This window comes from Salvelinus namaycush, chromosome 15, assembly GCF_016432855.1.
Source record: "Salvelinus namaycush isolate Seneca chromosome 15, SaNama_1.0, whole genome shotgun sequence".
Taxonomy (NCBI): domain Eukaryota; kingdom Metazoa; phylum Chordata; class Actinopteri; order Salmoniformes; family Salmonidae; genus Salvelinus; species Salvelinus namaycush.
Window position 1 is genome coordinate 3,079,339 of NC_052321.1, and position 20,552 is coordinate 3,099,890.

The following is a 20,552-nucleotide window of genomic DNA, read 5'->3' on the forward strand; positions in this document are numbered from 1 at the left end:
TACCCACAGGTACAAGAACAGGTACATAGCAACAGGAACATAGCAACAGGAACATAGTAACAGGAACATAGTAACAGGAACATAGTAACAGGAACATAGTAACAGGTACATAGTAACAGGAACATACCCACAGGTACATAGCAACAGGAACATAGTCACAGGAACATAGTAACATGTACATACCCACAGGAACATAATAACAGGTACATAGTAACAGGAACATAGTAACAGGAACATAGCAACAGGAACATAGTAACAGAACATAGTAACAGGTACATAGTAACAGGGAACATACCCACAGGTACATAGCAACAGGTACATAGCAACAGGTACATAGCAACAGGAACATAGTAACAGGAACATAGTAACAGGAACATAGTAACAGGAACATAGTAACAGGTACATAGTAACAGGAACATACCCACAGGTACATAGCAACAGGTACATAGCAACAGGTACATAGCAACAGGAACATAGCAACAGGAACATACCCCCAGGAACATAGCAACAGGTACATAGTAACAGGTACATACCCACAAGAACATAGTAACAGGAACATAGTAACAGGTACATAGTAACAGGAACATAGTAACAGGTACATAGCAACAGGAACATAGCAACAGGAACATAGCAACAGGAACATAGCAACAGGTACATAGTAACAGGTACATACCCGCAGGAACATAGTAACAGGAACATAGTAACAGGTACATAGTAACAGGAACATAGTAACAGGTACATAGTAACAGGAACATAGTAACAGCAACATAGTAACAGGTACATAGCAACAGGAACATAGTAACAGGAACATACCCACAAGAACATAGCAACAGGAACATACCCCCAGGAACATAGCAACAGGTACATAGCAACAGGTACATAGTAACAGGTACATAGTAACAGGAACATAGTAACAGGAACATAGTAACAGGAACATAGTAACAGGAACATACCCACAGGTACATAGCAACAGGAACATAGCAACAGGAACATAGCAACAGGAACATAGTAACAGGAACATAGTAACAGGAACATAGTAACAGGTACATAGTAACAGGAACATACCCACAGGTACATAGCAACAGGTACATAGCAACAGGAACATAGTCACAGGAACATAGTAACATGTACATACCCACAGGAACATAATAACAGGTACATAGTAACAGGAACATAGTAACAGGAACATAGCAACAGGAACATAGTAACAGGAACATAGTAACAGGTACATAGTAACAGGAACATACCCACAGGTACATAGCAACAGGTACATAGCAACAGGTACATAGCAACAGGTACATAGCAACAGGAACATAGCAACAGGAACATAGTAACAGGAACATAGTAACAGGAACATACCCACAGGTACATAGTAACAGGTACATAGTAACAGGTACATAGTAACAGGAACATAGTAACAGGAACATAGTAACAGGAACATAGTAACAGGAACATACCCACAGGTACATAGCAACAGGTACATAGCAACAGGAACATAGCAACAGGAACATAGTAAAAGGAACATAGTAACAGGAACATAGTAACAGGAACATAGTAACAGGAACATACCCACAGGTACATAGCAACAGGTACATAGCAACAGGAACATAGTCACAGGAACATAGTAACATGTACATACCCACAGGAACATAATAACAGGTACATAGTAACAGGAACATAGTAACAGGAACATAGCAACAGGAACATAGTAACAGGAACATACTAACAGGTACATAGTAACAGGAACATACCCACAGGTACATAGCAACAGGTACATAGCAACAGGTACATAGCAACAGGAACATAGTAACAGGAACATAGTAACAGGAACATAGTAACAGGTACATAGTAACAGGAACATACCCACAGGTACATAGCAACAGGTACATAGCAACAGGTACATAGCAACAGGAACATAGTAACAGGTACATAGCAACAGGAACATAGCAACAGGAACATACCCCCAGGAACATAGCAACAGGTACATAGTAACAGGTACATACCCACAGGAACATAGTAACAGGAACATAGTAACAGGAACATAGTAACAGGTACATAGTAACAGGAACATAGTAACAGGAACATAGTAACAGGTACATAGTAACAGGAACATAGTAACAGGAACATAGTAACAGGTACATAGTAACAGGAACATAGTAACAGGAACATAGTAACAGGTACATAGCAACAGGAACATAGTAACAGGAACATACCCACAAGAACACATAGCAACACGGAACAACCCCCAGGAACATAGCAACAGGTACATAGTAACAGGTACATAGTAACAGGAACATAGTAACAGGAACATAGTAACAGGAACATAGTAACAGGAACATAGTAACAGGAACATACCCACAGGTACATAGCAACAGGTACATAGCAACAGGTACATAGCAACAGGAACATAGCAACAGGAACATAGTAACAGGAACATAGTAACAGGAACATAGTAACAGGTACATAGTAACAGGAACATACCCACAAGTACATAGCAACAGGTACATAGCAACAGGAACATAGCAACAGGAACATAGTCACAGGAACATAGTAACATGTACATACCCACAGGAACATAATAACAGGTACATAGTAACAGGAACATAGTAACAGGAACATAGCAACAGGAACATAGCAACAGGAACATAGCAACAGGAACATAGTAACATGTACATACCCACAGGAACATAGTAACAGGTACATAGTAACAGGTACATACCCACAGGAACATAGCAACAGGTACATAGTAACAGGTACATAGTAACAGGAACATAGTAACAGGAACATAGCAACAGGAACATAGCAACAGGAACATAGTAACAGGTACATACCCACAAGAACATAGCAACAGGAACATAGTAACAGGAACATAGCAACAGGAACATAGTAACAGGTACATAGTAACAGGAACATAATAACAGGTACATAGTAACAGGAACATAGTAACAGGAACATAGCAACAGGAACATAGCAACAGGAACATAGTAACAGGTACATACCCACAGGAACATAGTAACAGGTACATAGTAACAGGAACATAGTAACAGGAACATAGTAACAGGAACATAGTAACAGGTACATACCCACAGGAACATAGTAACAGGAACATAGTAACAGGAACATAGTAACAGGTACATAGTAACAGGTACATAGTAACAGGAACATAGTAACAGGAACATAGTAACAGGTACATAGTAACAGGAACATACCCACAGGTACATAGCAACAGGTACATAGCAACAGGAACATAGCAACAGGAACATAGTAACAGGAACATAGTAACAGGTACATACCCACAGGTACATAGCAAAAGGTACATAGCAACAGGTACATAGCAACAGGAACATAGCAACAGGAACATAGTCACAGGAACATAGTAACATGTACATACCCACAGGAAAACATAATAAGGTACATAGTAAACAGGAAAATAGTAACAGGAACATAGCAACAGGAACATAGCAACAAGCAACATAGCAACAGGAACATAGTCACAGGAACATAGTAACATGTACATACCCACAGGAACATAGTAACAGGAACATAGCAACAGGAACATAGTAACAGGTACATAGTAACAGGAACATAATAACAGGTACATAGATAACAGGAACATAGAACAGGAACATAGCAACAGGAACATAGGAAACAGGTAACATACACCACGGAAACATAGTAACAAGGACATAGTAACAGGAACATAGTCAACAGGAACATAGTAACAGGAAACATAGTAACAGGTACATACCCACAGGACATTCAGTACAGGAACATAGTAACAGGAACATAGTAACAGGTACATAGTAACAGGTACATAGTAACAGGGAACATAGTAACAGGAACATAGTAACACAGTACATAGCTAAAACACCAGGAACATACCCACAGGTACATAGCAACAGATTACATAGCAACAGGAACATAGCAACAGGAACATAGTAACAGGAACATAGTAACAGGTACATACCCACAGGTACATAGCAAAAGGTACATAGCAACAGGTACATAGCAACAGGAACATAGCAACAGGAACATAGTCACAGGAACATAGTAACATGTACATACCCACAGGAACATAATAACAGGTACATAGTAACAGGAACATAGTAACAGGAACATAGCAACAGGAACATAGCAACAGCAACATAGCAACAGGAACATAGTCACAGGAACATAGTAACATGTACATACCCACAGGAACATAGTAACAGGTACATAGTAACAGGTACATACCCACAGGTACATAGTAACAGGTACATAGTACCAAGAACATAGCAACAGGAACATAGCAACAGGAACATAGTAACAGGAACATAGTCACAGGAACATAGTAACATGTACATACCCACAGGAACATAATAACAGGTACATAGTAACAGGAACATAGTAACAGGAACATAGCAACAGGAACATAGCAACAGCAACATAGCAACAGGAACATAGTCACAGGAACATAGTAACATGTACATACCCACAGGAACATAGTAACAGGTACATAGTAACAGGTACATACCCACAGGTACATAGTAACAGGTACATAGTACCAAGAACATAGCAACAGGAACATAGCAACAGGAACATAGCAACAGGAACATAGTAACAGGAACATAGTAACAGGAACATAGCAACAGGAACATAGCAACAGGAACATAGCAACAGGAACATAGCAACAGGAACATAGCAACAGAAACATAGCAACAGAAACATAGCAACAGGAACATAGCAACAGGAACATAGCAACAGGTACATAGCAACAGGAACATAGCAACAGGAAAGGAACATAGCAACAGGAACATAGCAACAGGAACATAGCAACAGGAACATAGTAACAGGTACATAGCAACAGGTACATAGCAACAGGAACATAACAACAGGAACATAACAACAGGAACATAACAACAGGAACATAGCAACAGGAACATAGCAACAGGTACATAGCAACAGGTACATAGCAACAGGAAAGGAACATAGCAACAGGAACATAGTCACAGGAACATAGTAACATGTACATACCCACAGGAACATAGTAACAGGTACATAGTAACAGGTACATACCCACAGGTACATAGTAACAGGTACATAGTAACAGGAACATAGCAACAGGAACATAGCAACAGGAACATAGCAACAGGAACATAGTAACAGGAACATAGCAACAGGAACATAGCAACAGGAACATAGCAACAGGAACATAACAACAGGAACATAGCAACAGGAACATAGCAACAGGTACATAGCAACAGGAACATAGCAACAGGAAAGGAACATAGCAACAGGAACATAGCAACAGGAACATAGCAACAGGAACATAGCAACAGGAACATAGCAACAGGAACATAGCAACAGGTACATAGCAACAGGAAAGGAACATAGCAACAGGAACATAGCAACAGGAACATAGCAACAGGAACATAGCAACAGGAACATAGCAACAGGTACATAGCAACAGGTACATAGCAACAGGAAAGGAACATAGCAACAGGAACATAGCAACAGGAACATAGCAACAGGAACATAGCAACAGGAACATAACAACAGGAACATAACAACAGGAACATAACAACAGGAACATAGTAACAGGAACATAGTAACAGGAACATAGTAACAGGAACATAGTAACAGGAACATAGCAACAGGAACATAGCAACAGGTACATAGCAACAGGAAAGGAACATAGCAACAGGAACATAGCAACAGGAACATAGCAACAGGTACATAGCAACAGGAAAGGAACATAGCAACAGGAACATAGCAACAGGAACATAGCAACAGGAACATAGCAACAGGAACATAGCAACAGGTACATAGCAACAGGTACATAGCAACAGGAAAGGAACATAGCAACAGGAACATAGCAACAGGAACATAGCAACAGGAACATAACAACAGGAACATAGTAACAGGAACATAGTAACAGGAACATAGTAACAGGAACATAGTAACAGGTACATAGCAACAGGTACATAGCAACAGGTACATAGCAACAGGAACATAGCAACAGGTACATAGCAACAGGTACATAGCAACAGGAACATAGCAACAGGAACATAGCAACAGGAACATAGCAACAGGTACATAGCAACAGGTACATAGCAACAGGAAAGGAACATAGCAACAGGAACATAGCAACAGGAACATAGCAACAGGAACATAACAACAGGAACATAACAACAGGAACATAACAACAGGAACATAGTAACAGGAACATAGTAACAGGAACATAGTAACAGGAACATAGCAACAGGAACATAGCAACAGGAACATAGCAACAGGAACATAGCAACAGGTACATAGCAACAGGAAAGGAACATAGCAACAGGAACATAGCAACAGGAACATAGCAACAGGTACATAGCAACAGGAACATAGCAACAGGAACATAGCAACAGGTACATAGCAACAGGAAAGGAACATAGCAACAGGAACATAGCAACAGGAACATAGCAACAGGAACATAGCAACAGGAACATAGCAACAGGAACATAGCAACAGGGGCATAGCTCTGCGAGGTGTTCCTGTCAGAGGGAAACAGATGATGGTGAAAGTTAGAGGGTGTTAGCTAAACAGACTCAGATAGGAGGTCTAGAGTAGTCACCAGCTTTCTCCAACACTGACTTTACGATACACACCTAGAATATCATCCTGTGACAGGAAAGGTGGAAGAGTTAGTGTTTCACACTGCACACACAACTACACCTAGCTTCTCAACTACACCTAGCTTCTCAGCTACACCTAGCTTCTCAACTACACCTAGCTTCTCAGCTACACCTAGCTTCTCAACTACACCTAGCTTCTCAACTACACCTAGCTTCACAACTACACCTAGCTTCACAACTACACCTAGCTTCTCAGCTACACCTAGCTTCTCAACTACACCTAGCTTCTCAACTACACCTAGCTTCACAACTACACCTAGCTTCACAACTACACCTAGCTTCTCAACTACACCTAGCTTCACAACTACACCTAGCTTCTCAACTACACCTAGCTTCTCAGCTACACCTAGCTTCACAACTACACCTAGCTTCACAACTACGCCTAGCTTCACAGCTACGCCTAGCTTCACAGCTACGCCTAGCTTCACAACTACACCTAGCTTCTCAACTACACCTAGCTTCTCAGCTACACCTAGCTTCTCAGCTACACCTAGCTTCTCAGCTACACCTAGCTTCACAACTACACCTAGCTTCTCAGCTACACCTAGCTTCTCAACTACACCTAGCTTCTCAACTACACCTAGCTTCACAACTACAGCTAGCTTCTCAACTACACCTAGCTTCTCAACTACACCTAGCTTCTCAACTACACCTAGCTTCACAACTACGCCTAGCTTCACAGCTACGCCTAGCTTCTCAACTACACCTAGCTTCTCAGCTACGCCTAGCTTCACAGCTACGCCTAGCTTCTCAACTACACCTAGCTTCACAACTACACCTAGCTTCACAGCTACGCCTAGCTTCTCAACTACACCTAGCTTCACAACTACACCTAGCTTCACAACTACACCTAGCTTCACAACTACACCTAGCTTCTCAACTACACCTAGCTTCACAACTACACCTAGCTTCACAACTACACCTAGCTTCTCAACTACACCTAGCTTCTCAACTACACCTAGCTTCTCAACTACACCTAGCTTCTCAACTACACCTAGCTTCACAACTACGCCTAGCTTCACAACTACGCCTAGCTTCACAACTACACCTAGCTTCTCAACTACACCTAGCTTCACAACTACACCTAGCTTCTCAGCTACACCTAGCTTCACAACTACACCTAGCTTCTCAGCTACACCTAGCTTCTCAGCTACACCTAGCTTCTCAACTACACCTAGCTTCACAACTACACCTAGCTTCTCAACTACACCTAGCTTCTCAACTACACCTAGCTTCACAACTACACCTAGCTTCACAACTACACCTAGCTTCTCAGCTACACCTAGCTTCTCAGCTACACCTAGCTTCTCAACTACACCTAGCTTCACAACTACACCTAGCTTCTCAACTACACCTAGCTTCTCAGCTACACCTAGCTTCTCAGCTACACCTAGCTTCTCAGCTACACCTAGCTTCTCAACTACACCTAGCTTCACAACTACACCTAGCTTCTCAACTACACCTAGCTTCACAACTACACCTAGCTTCTCAACTACACCTAGCTTCTCAACTACACCTAGCTTCACAACTACACCTAGCTTCTCAGCTACACCTAGCTTCTCAACTACACCTAGCTTCACAACTACACCTAGCTTCACAACTACACCTAGCTTCTCAACTACACCTAGCTTCACAACTACACCTAGCTTCACAACTACACCTAGCTTCTCAGCTACACCTAGCTTCTCAACTACACCTAGCTTCTCAGCTACACCTAGCTTCACAACTACACCTAGCTTCACAACTACGCCTAGCTTCACAACTACAACTTGCTTGTCAGAATCTGTTGTGATATGTGATGGTTGGAGTATAATAGATCTCCAGGAGGATGGTTGGAGACCACTGCCCCTACACACACACTACACAAATAGTCATCCAATCAATCCCAGAGAGACACAGAGACCCAACCCATTGATAAGTCCTACTAATCGGTTATAGAGCATTGTTCAACCACTACATTCTCTGAAAAAAAGTCATACTGTATATAGAACGTTTGCCCCCATAGCAGAACACACATGGGTTTATCTACAGTGAATTCGGAAAGTATTCAGACCCCTGGACTTTTTCCACAATTTGTTACGTTACAGCCTTATTCTAAAATGGATTAAATAAAACATTTCCCCCATCAATCTACACACAATACCCCATAATGACAAAGTGAAAAGAGGTTTTTAGAATTGTTTACACATTTATAAAAAAATAAACAGAAATACCTTATTTACATAAGTATTCAGACCCTTTGCTATGAGACTCGAACTTGAGCTCAGATGCATCCTGTTTCCATTGATCATCCCTGAGATGTTTTTGCAACTTGATTGGAGTCCACCTGTGGTAAATTCAATTGATTGGACATGATTTGGAAAGGCACACACCTGTCTATATACAGTAAGGTCGCACAGTTGACAGTGCATGTCAGAGCAAAAACCAAGCCAGGAATTGTCCGTAGAGCGCCGAGACAGGCACAGATCTGAGGAAGGGTACCAAAACATTTCTGCAGCATTGAAGGTCCCCAAGAACACAGTGGCCTCCATCATTCTTAAATGGCAGAAGTGTGGAACCACCGAGACTCTCCCTAGAGCTGGCTGCCCGGCCAAACTGAGCAAGTGTGGGAGAAGAGCCTTGGTCAGGGAGGTGACCAAGAACCCGATGGTCACTCTGACAAAGCTTCAGAGTTCCTCTGTGGAGATGGGAGAACCTTCCTGAAGGACAACCATCTCTGCAGCACTCTACCAATCAGGGCTTTATGGTAGAGTGGCCAGACGGAAACCACTCCTCAGTAAAAGGCACATGACAGCCCGCTTGGAGTTTGCCAAAAGGCACCTAAAGACTCTGAGACCACCTAAAGACCATGAGAAAAAAAAATCTCTGGTCTGATGAAACCAAGATTGAACTCTGTGGCCTGAATGCCAAGTGTCACGTCTGGAGGAAACATGGCACCATCCCTACGGTGAAGCATGGTGGTGGCAGCATCATGCTGTGGGGATGTTTTTCAGTGGCAGGGACTGGGAAACTAGTCAGGATCGAGGGAAAGATGAACGGACAAAGTACAGAGAGATCCCTGATGAAAACCTGCTTCAGAGCGCTCAGGACCTCAGACTGGGGCGAAGGTTCACCTTCCAAAAGGACAACGACCCTAAGCACACAGCCAAGACAACGCAGGAGTGGCTTCGGGACAAGTCTCTGAATGTCCTTGAGTGGCCCAGCCAGAGCCTGGACTTGAACCTGATCGAACATCTCTGGAGAGGGATGAAAATAGTTGTGCAGCAACGCTCCCCATCCAACCTGACAGAGCTTGAAAGGATCTGCAGAGAAGAAACTCCCCAAATACAGGTGTGAAAAGCTTGTAGTGTCATACCCAAGAAGACTCAAGGCTGTAATCGCTGCCAAAGGTGCTTCAACAAATTACTGAGTAAAGGGTCTGAATTCTTATGTAAATCAGTTTTCTATCTTTAATAAATTTAACCAGATTGCATACCAGAGAGAATACTATAGACATCAAGAAAGCTAGTCAGTTGATTATTGACAAGTTTTCCCAACACTTTTGTTAAACCTATAACAATTAGGATCAGCTTGATCTCCCCCTTTAAATAAAGGACGAACCGTGGCTGCCTTCCAAGCAATGGGAACCTCCCCAGAAAGGAGAGACAGGTTAAAAAGGTTGGAGATAAGCTAGGTGATGATAGGGGTTGTAACCTAAACCATCTGACCAAGATGTTTTTTTGGGGTCAAGTTTCAGGAGCTCCTCTAGCACCTCGGACTGAGTGACCGCCTGCAGGGAGAAACTTTGTAGCGGGGTAGGGGAAAAAGAGGGAGGAGCTTCGGGGACAGTCGCATTAAAAGGGGTGGGAGAAGAGGAAATATTGGACGGGCAAGGAGGCATGGCTGAGTCAAATAGGAATCCAGACTTAATGAAGTGGTGATTAATGAGCTCAGCCGTGTGCTCCTTGTCAGTAACAACCACATCAACATTAAGGGACACGGGCAGCTGTGAGGAGGAGGGTTTATTCTCCAGGTCTTTAACCGTTTCCCAGAACTTCTTGGGGTTAGACCCACAGAGAGAGAACTGCTCCTTAAAGTTACTAACTTTGTCCTTCCGGATAGCCTGAGTGCACTTATTTCTCATTTGCCTGAACGAGAGCCAGTCAGCCTGAGTATGCGTGTGCCGAGCCTTTCGCCAAATGCAATTCTTGAGGTGGAGTAACTCCGCAAGATCACGGTCGAACCAGAGGCTGAACCTGTTTTTAATTCTCATTTTCTTTATGTGGGCGTGTTTGTTAACAATACCACTGAAAATATTTAAAAAAGAAGGTCCAAGCGTCTTCGACAGAGGGGGATCAAGCTGATTCTATACCATTTTACAGCTATGACAGTCTATTATTACAAATCAGTCTGACAGTACTTTCAATCTGAAGGAAGTATGGTTTTGAAGTGACAAAAATGATTTAGAAAGGTATTGGGAAGTGACAAGAAAATCACCAGGCAATAATTGATCTTCTGTGTAGAAAATATAATTGCTTTCAATGATGTGGTGCTTTTCCCCCCCCAGTCTGATTATGCATGGTTCTATCCACTCTCTGCTCTAACGAGTCATGCACAGCTTGTGAGCAGCTCGTGTTTCTGACAATCTTAGCTTTCAGGAATTGGGTCATAATAGCTCCAACTGTTTAAAAGTTAGAGACACATTTTTGCAGGAGAAAAAACAGAAACCAACTGCGTTCTATGAACAGTTCTATTGCCTTAGTAACACATTTTTATTTTATTCAGAGCTTGTCTCGCGACCTCATTTTCAAATCAGGCGAACCCTTTGGGAAACGCGGCGAGGCAGCCGTGAACGAATAAAAAAAAAAATGTACGTGACATACATTTAATAAGGTACCTGTACACAATAAAGCAATGTTAGAATTGCAAACATAGCTAAGTGTCACATCAGCTAATTGCCGTCGAAGTTAGCTAACTACCTAGCTCTCGAAAACCCTTCTTACTGTATTATCCATAGGGTTTTCTGCGGTTAGCTTCGCCCATGGTTGGCTGCATCTGAACTACAATCCAGGCGCTCTGTTTAACATTTAGAAACATCAATAATCATCACTTGCTAAACGGTTTTGCGAAACATATGTTGATATGCCCCTTATCTTCCATATCAGCGAGAATGCCAGGTGGTGGGCTATGTCTTCCGTCTGTCTTCCGTAAAAAAGCGATGTAACATGGAGATATGGGAACACTATAACCCTAACTCTTTTACCTTTTTTTATTTCTCGCTGATATGAAAGATATATTTGTTTTGTTTGTGTTTCTAAAATCCCCTATGGCAAAAATGAATGATGGAAACATTATTGGAACCATTTCCCTGTTTGACCGCTAGGTTTTATGGGTATTATGACCCGTACTGTGGTACTCTATTGTAGGAGGCAACGTCTGCCTAGGCCCTAACTTTCTATGTTGATAGCTACAGGTACCTACAGTGGGGAGTATTTGATACACTGCCGATTTTGCAGGTTTTCCTACTTACAAAGCATGTAGAGGTCTGTAATTTTTTATCATAGGTACACTTCAACTGTGAGAGACGGAATCTAAAACATAAATCCAGAAAATTACATTGTATGATTTTTAAGTAATTAATTTGCATTTTATTGCATGACATAAGTATTTGTGAATTTATTTTTCAACTCTCACAGGACATTTCTGATCCCCAGCAACATGGGCTCTCCCACAACTGCAACAGACTAGTTTTTCCTCCAAAACGACACACTTCCTTTGTCCCTCCTGCACACTTCCTTTGTCCCTCCTGCACACTTCTCACACCTCGGTATCTCCCTCCTACACTCTAATGCAACGTGACCATAACCGTTGCACCTAAAAGACTGTAGCGGGTTCGGAAAACAAACGCTCTCACGGGATAGCTAACATATCTTAGCATGACTCTATCAGGCAAACACTCAATATCGAAACTGAAAAGTATAGATAGGGTCTCCTCAGTCTCGTGCTCGGCACCGGATCTGCGTCTCACCAAATGGTGTGCTTCAGAGACACCAGGAATTTTCATCGTCAGTTGATCCATCTCCACACTCAAAGCCACCATAATAATCACTCCCTTCATCCGGAGAGCAAAGCTAGACACAGCTGTTTTCCCGAGGTGCGTGACACAGAGAGTCCACTCCCAACACGAACTCTTCCTCTTCACTTTTGTCAGATTTGATTTCTGAACTTCCATAGAACCCCCCCCCCCCCCCGGTGTCAAAGGCATCCTGAAAAGTAGCTTAAAAGTCGCTGGAGGAGTCTGCGAACTCGCTAAATATAGCGACAAAGTTGCTAAGTTGTCAACACTGGTACCAATTTGACTGGGCGGGACCGGCAGCAGTAAGAGGAGATATTCAAATCAAAGAAGAACTTTCATTGGTCAATTTTATCAGACCGCTAGGTGGCGTTATGCGCCAGGCCAAAAACATCAACCCACCTGACATTACACAAAAAGGGCATTATCATAATTTTCACAATTTCAGAGTGTTATTTTGACATCTTAGTGTGGAAGTATCATGTTTTTAACTACAGTGGGCCTTTAAATATTGAATACACTACAAGTTAGCATTTCCTGCTGTGATCATCTTGCAACAACAGGATGATCAAATTATGATACTGCACCTGTAGATATTCTATATAAAGGTAAAGGATACAGGTGTTGTTTAACATCTCACTCCACAGTGTCATAAGTCTGACCCCTGACCCTTTCTGTCTGTTTCCTGTCCAGGAGAGCGCTTGGCCAAACCAGAGAGAGGGAAGATGAGAGTCCACAAGATCTCCAACGTCAACAAAGCTCTCCACTATATCACCAGTAAAGGAGTCAAACTGGTGTCCATCGGAGCTGAGGGTGAGTTGAAAACCTTAAAAAGACTGTAAAAATAAGTGACTGACACACTTCTGCATTCATTTAGATAGAGTGAAGACCCTGGTCACATGATACTGGACTGTCTTATATACACAGTAACAATGAAAGAAATGCCTGAAATTAGATCCCCCTACATACTGGTTTTCACGAGAAAGAGGTGCTCTTCTGCACTGTTCAAACAATCTAGTAAAATGTGGAGGAGGAGTTAAGACGAATGCATAAGATGACGACGGAGGGGATGGCTGCCGTGTCACGGGCTCCTAACCAATCGTGCTATTCGGTGTGTTTTTTACCCCCGGTGTTTGTAACTTTTTTTTGTACATAATGTTTCTGCCACCGTCTCTTATGACCGAAAAAAAAAGAGCTTCTGGATATCAGAACAGAACTCATCTCGGACTGGACAAAGATTTTTTCTTTAACGAATTGGAGGCGAAAGATTAACGGCTCCTCCCAGACCAAATCCCTGTCATTCGCATGAAGACGCAGATCCGGGTGCCTTTGCGAGAATTCGTTGGCGTGTGGATCATTTGCCTTTACCATCCGTCCTACTGGCGAACGTGCAATCACTGGAGAATAAACTGGATGAGCTCCGTTCGAGACTATCCTACCAATGGGACATTAAAAACTGTAATATCTTATGTTTCACCGAGTCATGGCTGAACGAGGACAGTTGGCTGGGTTTTCCTTGCATCGGCAAGACAGAACAGCAACCTCCAGTAAGACGAGGGGTGGTGGTGTGTGTCTATTTGTCAACAACAGCTGGTGTGCAACGTCTAATATTAAAGATGTCTCGAGGTTTTGCTCGGCTGAGGTAGAGTACCTCATGATAAGCTGTATACCACACTATTTACCAAGAGTTTATATATCTATATTTTTTGTAGATGTCTATTTACCACCACAAAATGATGCAGGCACTATGACCACACTCAACGAGCTGTATAAGGCCATAAACAAACAAGTGGCCGGAGACTTTAAAGCAGAAAAACTGTTTTACCTAATTTCTACCAGTATGTCACATGTGCAACCACAGGGAAAAAAAACTCTAGACCACCTTTACTCCACACACAGAGACGCATACAAAGCTCTCCCTCACCCTCCATTTGGCAAATCTGACCATAATTTTATCCTCCTAATTCCTGCTTACAAGCAAAAACTCAAGCAGGAAGTACCAGTGACTTGCTCAATACAGAAGTGGTCTGATGACACGGATGCTAAGCTACAGGACTGTTTTGCTAGCACAGACTGGAATATGTTCCGGGATTCATCCGATGGCTTTGAGGAGTATACCACATCAGTAACCCCACAGTGACCGTACGTACATATCCCAACCAGAAGCCATGGATTACAGGCAACATCCGCACTGCGCTAAAGGCTAGAGCTGCCATTTTCAAGGAGAGGGACACTAATCCGGACGCTTCTAAGAAATCCTGCTATGCCATCTGATGAACCATCAAACAGGCAAAGCGTCAATACAGGACTAAGATTGAATCCTACTACACCTGCTCTGACGTTCGTCAGATAAGGCAGGGCTTGCAAACTATTACAGATTACAAAGGGAAACCCAGCCGCGAGCTGCCCAGTGACACGAGCATACCAGATGAGCTAAAAACCTTCTATGCTCGCTTCACGGCAAGCAACACTGAACCATGCATGAGAGCACCAGCTGTTCCGGATTACTGTGTGATCCCGTAGCCGATGTGAGTAAGACCTTTAAACAGGTCAACATTCACAATGCCGCAGGGCCAGAAGGATTACCAGGACGTGTACTCCGAGCATGCGCTGACCAACTGGCAACTGTCTACACTGACTTTTTCAACCTCTCCCTGACCGAGTCTGTAATACCTACGTGTTTCAAGCAGACCTCCATATTCCCTGTGCCCAAGAAATCCAAGGTAACCTGCCTAAATGACTATTGCCCCGCAGCACTCACGTCTGTAGCCATGAAGTGCTTTGAAAGGCTGGTCATGACTCACATCAACACCATCATCCCAGAAACCCTACACCCACTCCAAACTGATACCGCCCCAACAGATCCACAGATGACGCATTGCACTCCACACTGCCTTTTCCCACCTGAAAAAAAAGGAACACCTACGTGAGAATGCTGTTCTTTGACTACAGCTCAGCATTCAACACCGTAGTGCCATCAATGCTCATCACTAAGCTAAGGACCCTGGGACTAAACACCGCCCTCTGCAACTTGATCCTGGACTTCCTGACGCCCCCCCCCCCCCCCCCCCAGGTGGTAAGTCTGACACACAGATTCTCAACATTGGGCCCCTCAGGGGTTTACGCTTAGTCTTCACCCATGACGGCAACACCATCATTACGTTTGCTGACAACACAGTGGTGATAGACCTGATCACCGACAACAATGAGAACAGCAGGGATGAGATCAGAGACCTGTCAGTGTGGTGCCAGGACAACCAACTCTCCCTCAACGTGAGCAAGACAAAAGAGCTGATTGTGGACTACAGGAAAAGGGGGGCCGAGTACGCCCCCATTCACATCGACGTTACGTTACTGTTGTGGAGTGGGTCGATCACTTCAAGTTCCTTGGCGTTCACGTCACTAACAAACTATCATGGTCCAAACACACCATGACAGTCGTGAAGAGGGCACGACAACGCCTATTCCCCCTCAGGGGACTGAAAAGATTTGTCATGGGTCCTCAGATCCTCAACAAGTTCTACAGCTGCACCATCGAGAGCATCCTGACTGGTTGCATCACAACAGCGCCTATTCCCCCAAGCCTTTAGTTAATCATCTAATCGAATGCTACCCAGACCCCCTTTTTTACACTTTAGTATTTTGGTATTTCATTAGGATTAGGATTGCAAAAAGGATTGCAAAAGCAGCAGCTACTCTTCCTGGGGTCCACACAAAACATGAACCATAATACAGAATGACATAATACAGAACATCATTAGACAAGAACAGCTCAAGGACAGAACTACATACATTTAAAAACATCACACATCACACAGCCTCCATATCAATACACACACAAACTATCTAGGTCAAATAGGGGAGAGACGTTTTGCCGTGAGGGGTTGCTTTATCTGTTTATTAAAACCAGGTTTGCTGTTTATTTGATCAATATGAGATGGAAGGGAGTTCCATGAAATAAGGGCTCTATATAATACTGTACGCTTTCTTGAATTTGTTTTGGATTTGGGTACTGTGAAAAAAACCCTGGTGGCATGTCTGGTGGGATAAGTGTGTGTGTCAGAGCTGTGTGTAAGTTGACTATGCAAACATTTTGGGATTTTCAACTCATTAAAGTTTCTCATAAAAAGAAGTGATGCAGTCAGTCTCTCCTCAACTCTTAGCCAAGAGAGACTGGCATGCATAGTATTAATATTAGCCCTCTGATTATAATTAAGAGCAAAAAGACTCTCAGACCATGAGAAACAAGATTCTATGGTTTGATGAAACAAAGATTTAACTCTTTGGCCTGAATGCCAAGCGTCACGTCTGGAGGAAACCTGGCACCATCCCTACGGTGAAGCATGGTGGTGGCAGCATCATGCTGTGGGGATGTTTTTCAGCAGCAGGGACTGGGAGACTAGTCAGGATAGAGGGAAAGATGAACGGACAAAGTACAGAGAGATCCCTGATGAAAACCTGCTCCAGAGCGCTCAGGACCTCAGACTGGGGCGAAGGTTCACCTTCCAACAGGACAACGACCACTAAGCACACAGCCAAGACAACGCAGGATTGGCTTTGGTACAAGTCTCTGAATGTCATTGAGTGGCCCAGCCAGAGCCCGGACTTGAACCCGATCAAACATCTCTGAAGAGACCTGAAAATAGATGTGCAGCGACGCTCCCCATCCAACCTGACAGAGCTTGAGAGGATCTGCAGAGAAGAATGGGAGAAACTCCCCAAATACAGGTGTGCCAAGCTTGTAGCGTCAAACCCAAGAAGACTCAAGGCTGTAATCGCTGCCAAAGCTGCTTCAACAAAGTACTGAGTAAAGGGTCTGAATACTAATGTAAATGAAAAAAAGTCTAAACTTATTTTTGCATTGTCATTATAGGGTATTATGGGGTATGATGTGTAGATTGATGAGGGGAAAAAACGATTTAATCAATTTTAGAATAAGGCTGTGATGTAACAAAATGTGGAAAAAGTCAAGGGGTCTGAATACTTTCCGAATGCATTGTATTCCCTTTAGCTGAATAAGCACCCAAAACAACCTCTCCTCTCAGACACTGTCAGCAACCAGGCCCTCTGGACTTTACTGTAATTGGAAGCTGCTGTGTGTGTGTGTGTGTGTGTGTGTGTGTGTGTGTGTGTGTGTGTGTGTGTGTGTGTGTGTGTGTGTGTGTGTGTGTGTGTGTGTGTGTGTGTGTGTGTGTGTGTGTGTCACTGTGTCCGTGGTAATCACACTTGTAGCTAGCGACGTGCCAATGTTTTTGAATCACACATGACCGCATCCCTCAAAAGCATTGTTGTGTCGTTCCCCCTCTCCTACTCTGTCTGTCTGTCTGTCTGTCTGTCTGTCTGTCTGTCTGTCTGTCTGTTCCTCTTTCTACCACTCTCTATTCTTCTCCTCCTTCTTCCTGTCTCCCAGCCTTATAAGGAGCTTTCCATGTGCTGATAGTTTCTCTCTCTCTCCTCTCTCTCTGTGTGCCTCTCTCTCCCCTCTCTCCTCTCTCTCTCTGTGTGCCTCTCTCTCCCCTCTCTCCTCTCTCTCTCTGTGTGCCTCTCTCTCCCCTCTCTCTCTCTCTCTCTCTGTGTGCCTCTCTCTCCCCTCTCTCCTCTCTCTCTCTGTGTGCCTCTCTCTCCTCTCTCTCTCTCTCTCTCTCTCTCTGTGTGCCTCTCTCTCCCCTCTCTCTCTCTCTCTGTGTGTGCCTCTCTCTCTGTGTGCATCTCTCTCCCCCTCTCCTCTCTCTCTGTGTGTGCCTCTCTCCCCCTCTCCTCTCTCTCTGTGTGTGCCTCTCTCCCCCTCTCTCCTCTCTCTGTGTGTGCCTCTCTCTCCCCCTATCCCCTCTCTCTCGCATAATTACATTCAATGGGATTTATTGGCATGGGAAACATATGTTTACATTGACAAAGTCAGTGAAATAGATAATAAACAAAAATGAAATAAACAAGCAAAAATGAACAGCAAACATCACACTTACAAAAGTTTAAAAGGAATAGACATTTTCAAATGTCATATGTCTATGTATAGTGTTAGAACAATGTGCACATTTTTAAAGTACAAAAGGGAAAATAAATCAACGAAAATATGTGTTGTATTTACAATGGTGTTTGTTCTTCACTGGTTGCCCTTTTCTTGTGGCAACAGGTCACAAATCTTGCTGATTTGATGCACACTGTGGTATTTCACCCAGTAGATATGGGAGTTTATCAAAATTGGATTTGTTTTCAAATTCTTTGTGGTTCTGTGTATTCTGAGGGAAATATGTGTCTCTAATATGGTCATACATTGGGCAGGAGGTTAGAAAGTGCAGCTCAGTTTCCACCTAATTTTGTGGGCAGTGTGCACATATAGCCTGTCTTCTCTTGAGAGCCAGGTCTGCCTACGGCGGCCTTTCTCAATAGTAAGGCTATGCTCACTGAGTCTGAACATAGTGAAAGCTTTCCTTAAGTTTGGGTCAGTCACAGTGGTCAGGTATTCTGCCACTGTGTATTCTCTGTTTAGGGCCAAATAGCTTTCTTGTTTGCTCAGTTTTTTTGTTCATTCTTTCCAATGTGTCAAGTAATTATCTTTTTAGTTTTCTCATGATTTGGTTGGGTCTAATTGTGTTGCTGTCCTGGGGCTCTGTGGGATGTGTTTGTGTTTATGAACAGAGTCCCAGGACCAGCTTGCTTAGGGGACTTCTAGGTTCATCTCTCTGTAGGTGATGGCTTTCTTATGGAAGCTTTGGGAATCGCTTCCTTTTAGGTGGTTGTAGAATTTTAATTTAATGTCTCTCTTCTGGATTTTGATAATTAGCGGGTATCGGCCTAATTCTGCTCTGCATGCATTATTTGGTGTTTTACGTTGTACACAGATGATATTTTTGCAGAATTCTGCATGCAGAGTCTCAATTTGGTGTTTGTCCCATTTTGTGAATTATTGGTTGGTGAGTGGACCCCAGACCTCACAACCATAAAGGGCAATGGGTTATATAACTGATTCAAGTATTTTTAGCCAGATCCTATTTGGGATGTCAAATTTTATGTTCCTTTTGATGACATAGAAGGCACATCTTGCCTTGTCTCTCAGATCGTTCACAGCTTTGTGGAAGTTACCTGTGGTGCTGATGTTTAGGCCGAGGTATGTATAGTTTTTTGTGTGTTCTAGGGCAGCGGTGTCTAGATGGAATTTGTGGTCCTGGCGACTGGACCTTTTTTGGAACATCATTTTCTTTATCTGACTTAGATTTATTGTCAGGGCCCAGGTCTGTCAGGGCCCAGGTCTGTCAGGGCCCAGGTCTGTCAGGGCCCAGGTCTGTCAGGGCCCAGGTCTGTCAGGGCCCAGGTCTGTCAGGGCCCAGGTCTGGTAGGGCCCAGGTCTGTCAGGGCCCAGGTCTGGTAGGGCCCAGGTCTGGTAGGGCCCAGGTCTGTCAGGGCCCAGGTCTGGTAGGGCCCAGGTCTGTCAGGGCCCAGGTCTGGTAGGGCCCAGGTCTGGTAGGGCCCAGGTCTGTCAGGGCCCAGGTCTGGTAGGGCCCAGGTCTGTCAGGGCCCAGGTCTGTCAGGGCCCAGGTCTGTCAGGGCCCAGGTCTGTCAGGGCCCAGGTCTGTCAGGGCCCAGGTCTGGCAGAATCTGTGCAGAAGATCTAGGTGCTGCTGTAGGCCCTTCTTGGTTGGTGACAGAAGCACCAGATCATCAGCAAACAGTAGACATTTGACTTTAGATTCTAGTAGGGTGAGGCCGGGTGCTGCAGACTGTTCTAGTGCCCTCGCCAATTCGTTGACAGTGCATTTGGAAAGTATTCCGACCCCTTGACTTTTTCCACATTTTGTTATGTTACACCTTTATTAAATTACTACACACAATACCCCATAATGGCAAAG

At 43.6% G+C, this 20,552-nt stretch overlaps 1 protein-coding gene across 1 annotated transcript in view; it reads left to right on the top strand.

Moving 5' to 3' along the window:
• Window positions 1–11,805: 11,805 nt before the first annotated feature.
• The window catches only part of actn1 (actinin, alpha 1), an 81,607-nt gene continuing 72,860 nt past the window's right edge, over window positions 11,806–20,552 (top strand). The window contains exons 1-2 of the mRNA XM_039008785.1: window positions 11,806–11,815; window positions 13,402–13,521. Coding sequence (XP_038864713.1) covers window positions 11,806–11,815; window positions 13,402–13,521 — 130 coding nt within the window. The remainder of the gene's footprint in view (window positions 11,816–13,401; window positions 13,522–20,552) is intronic.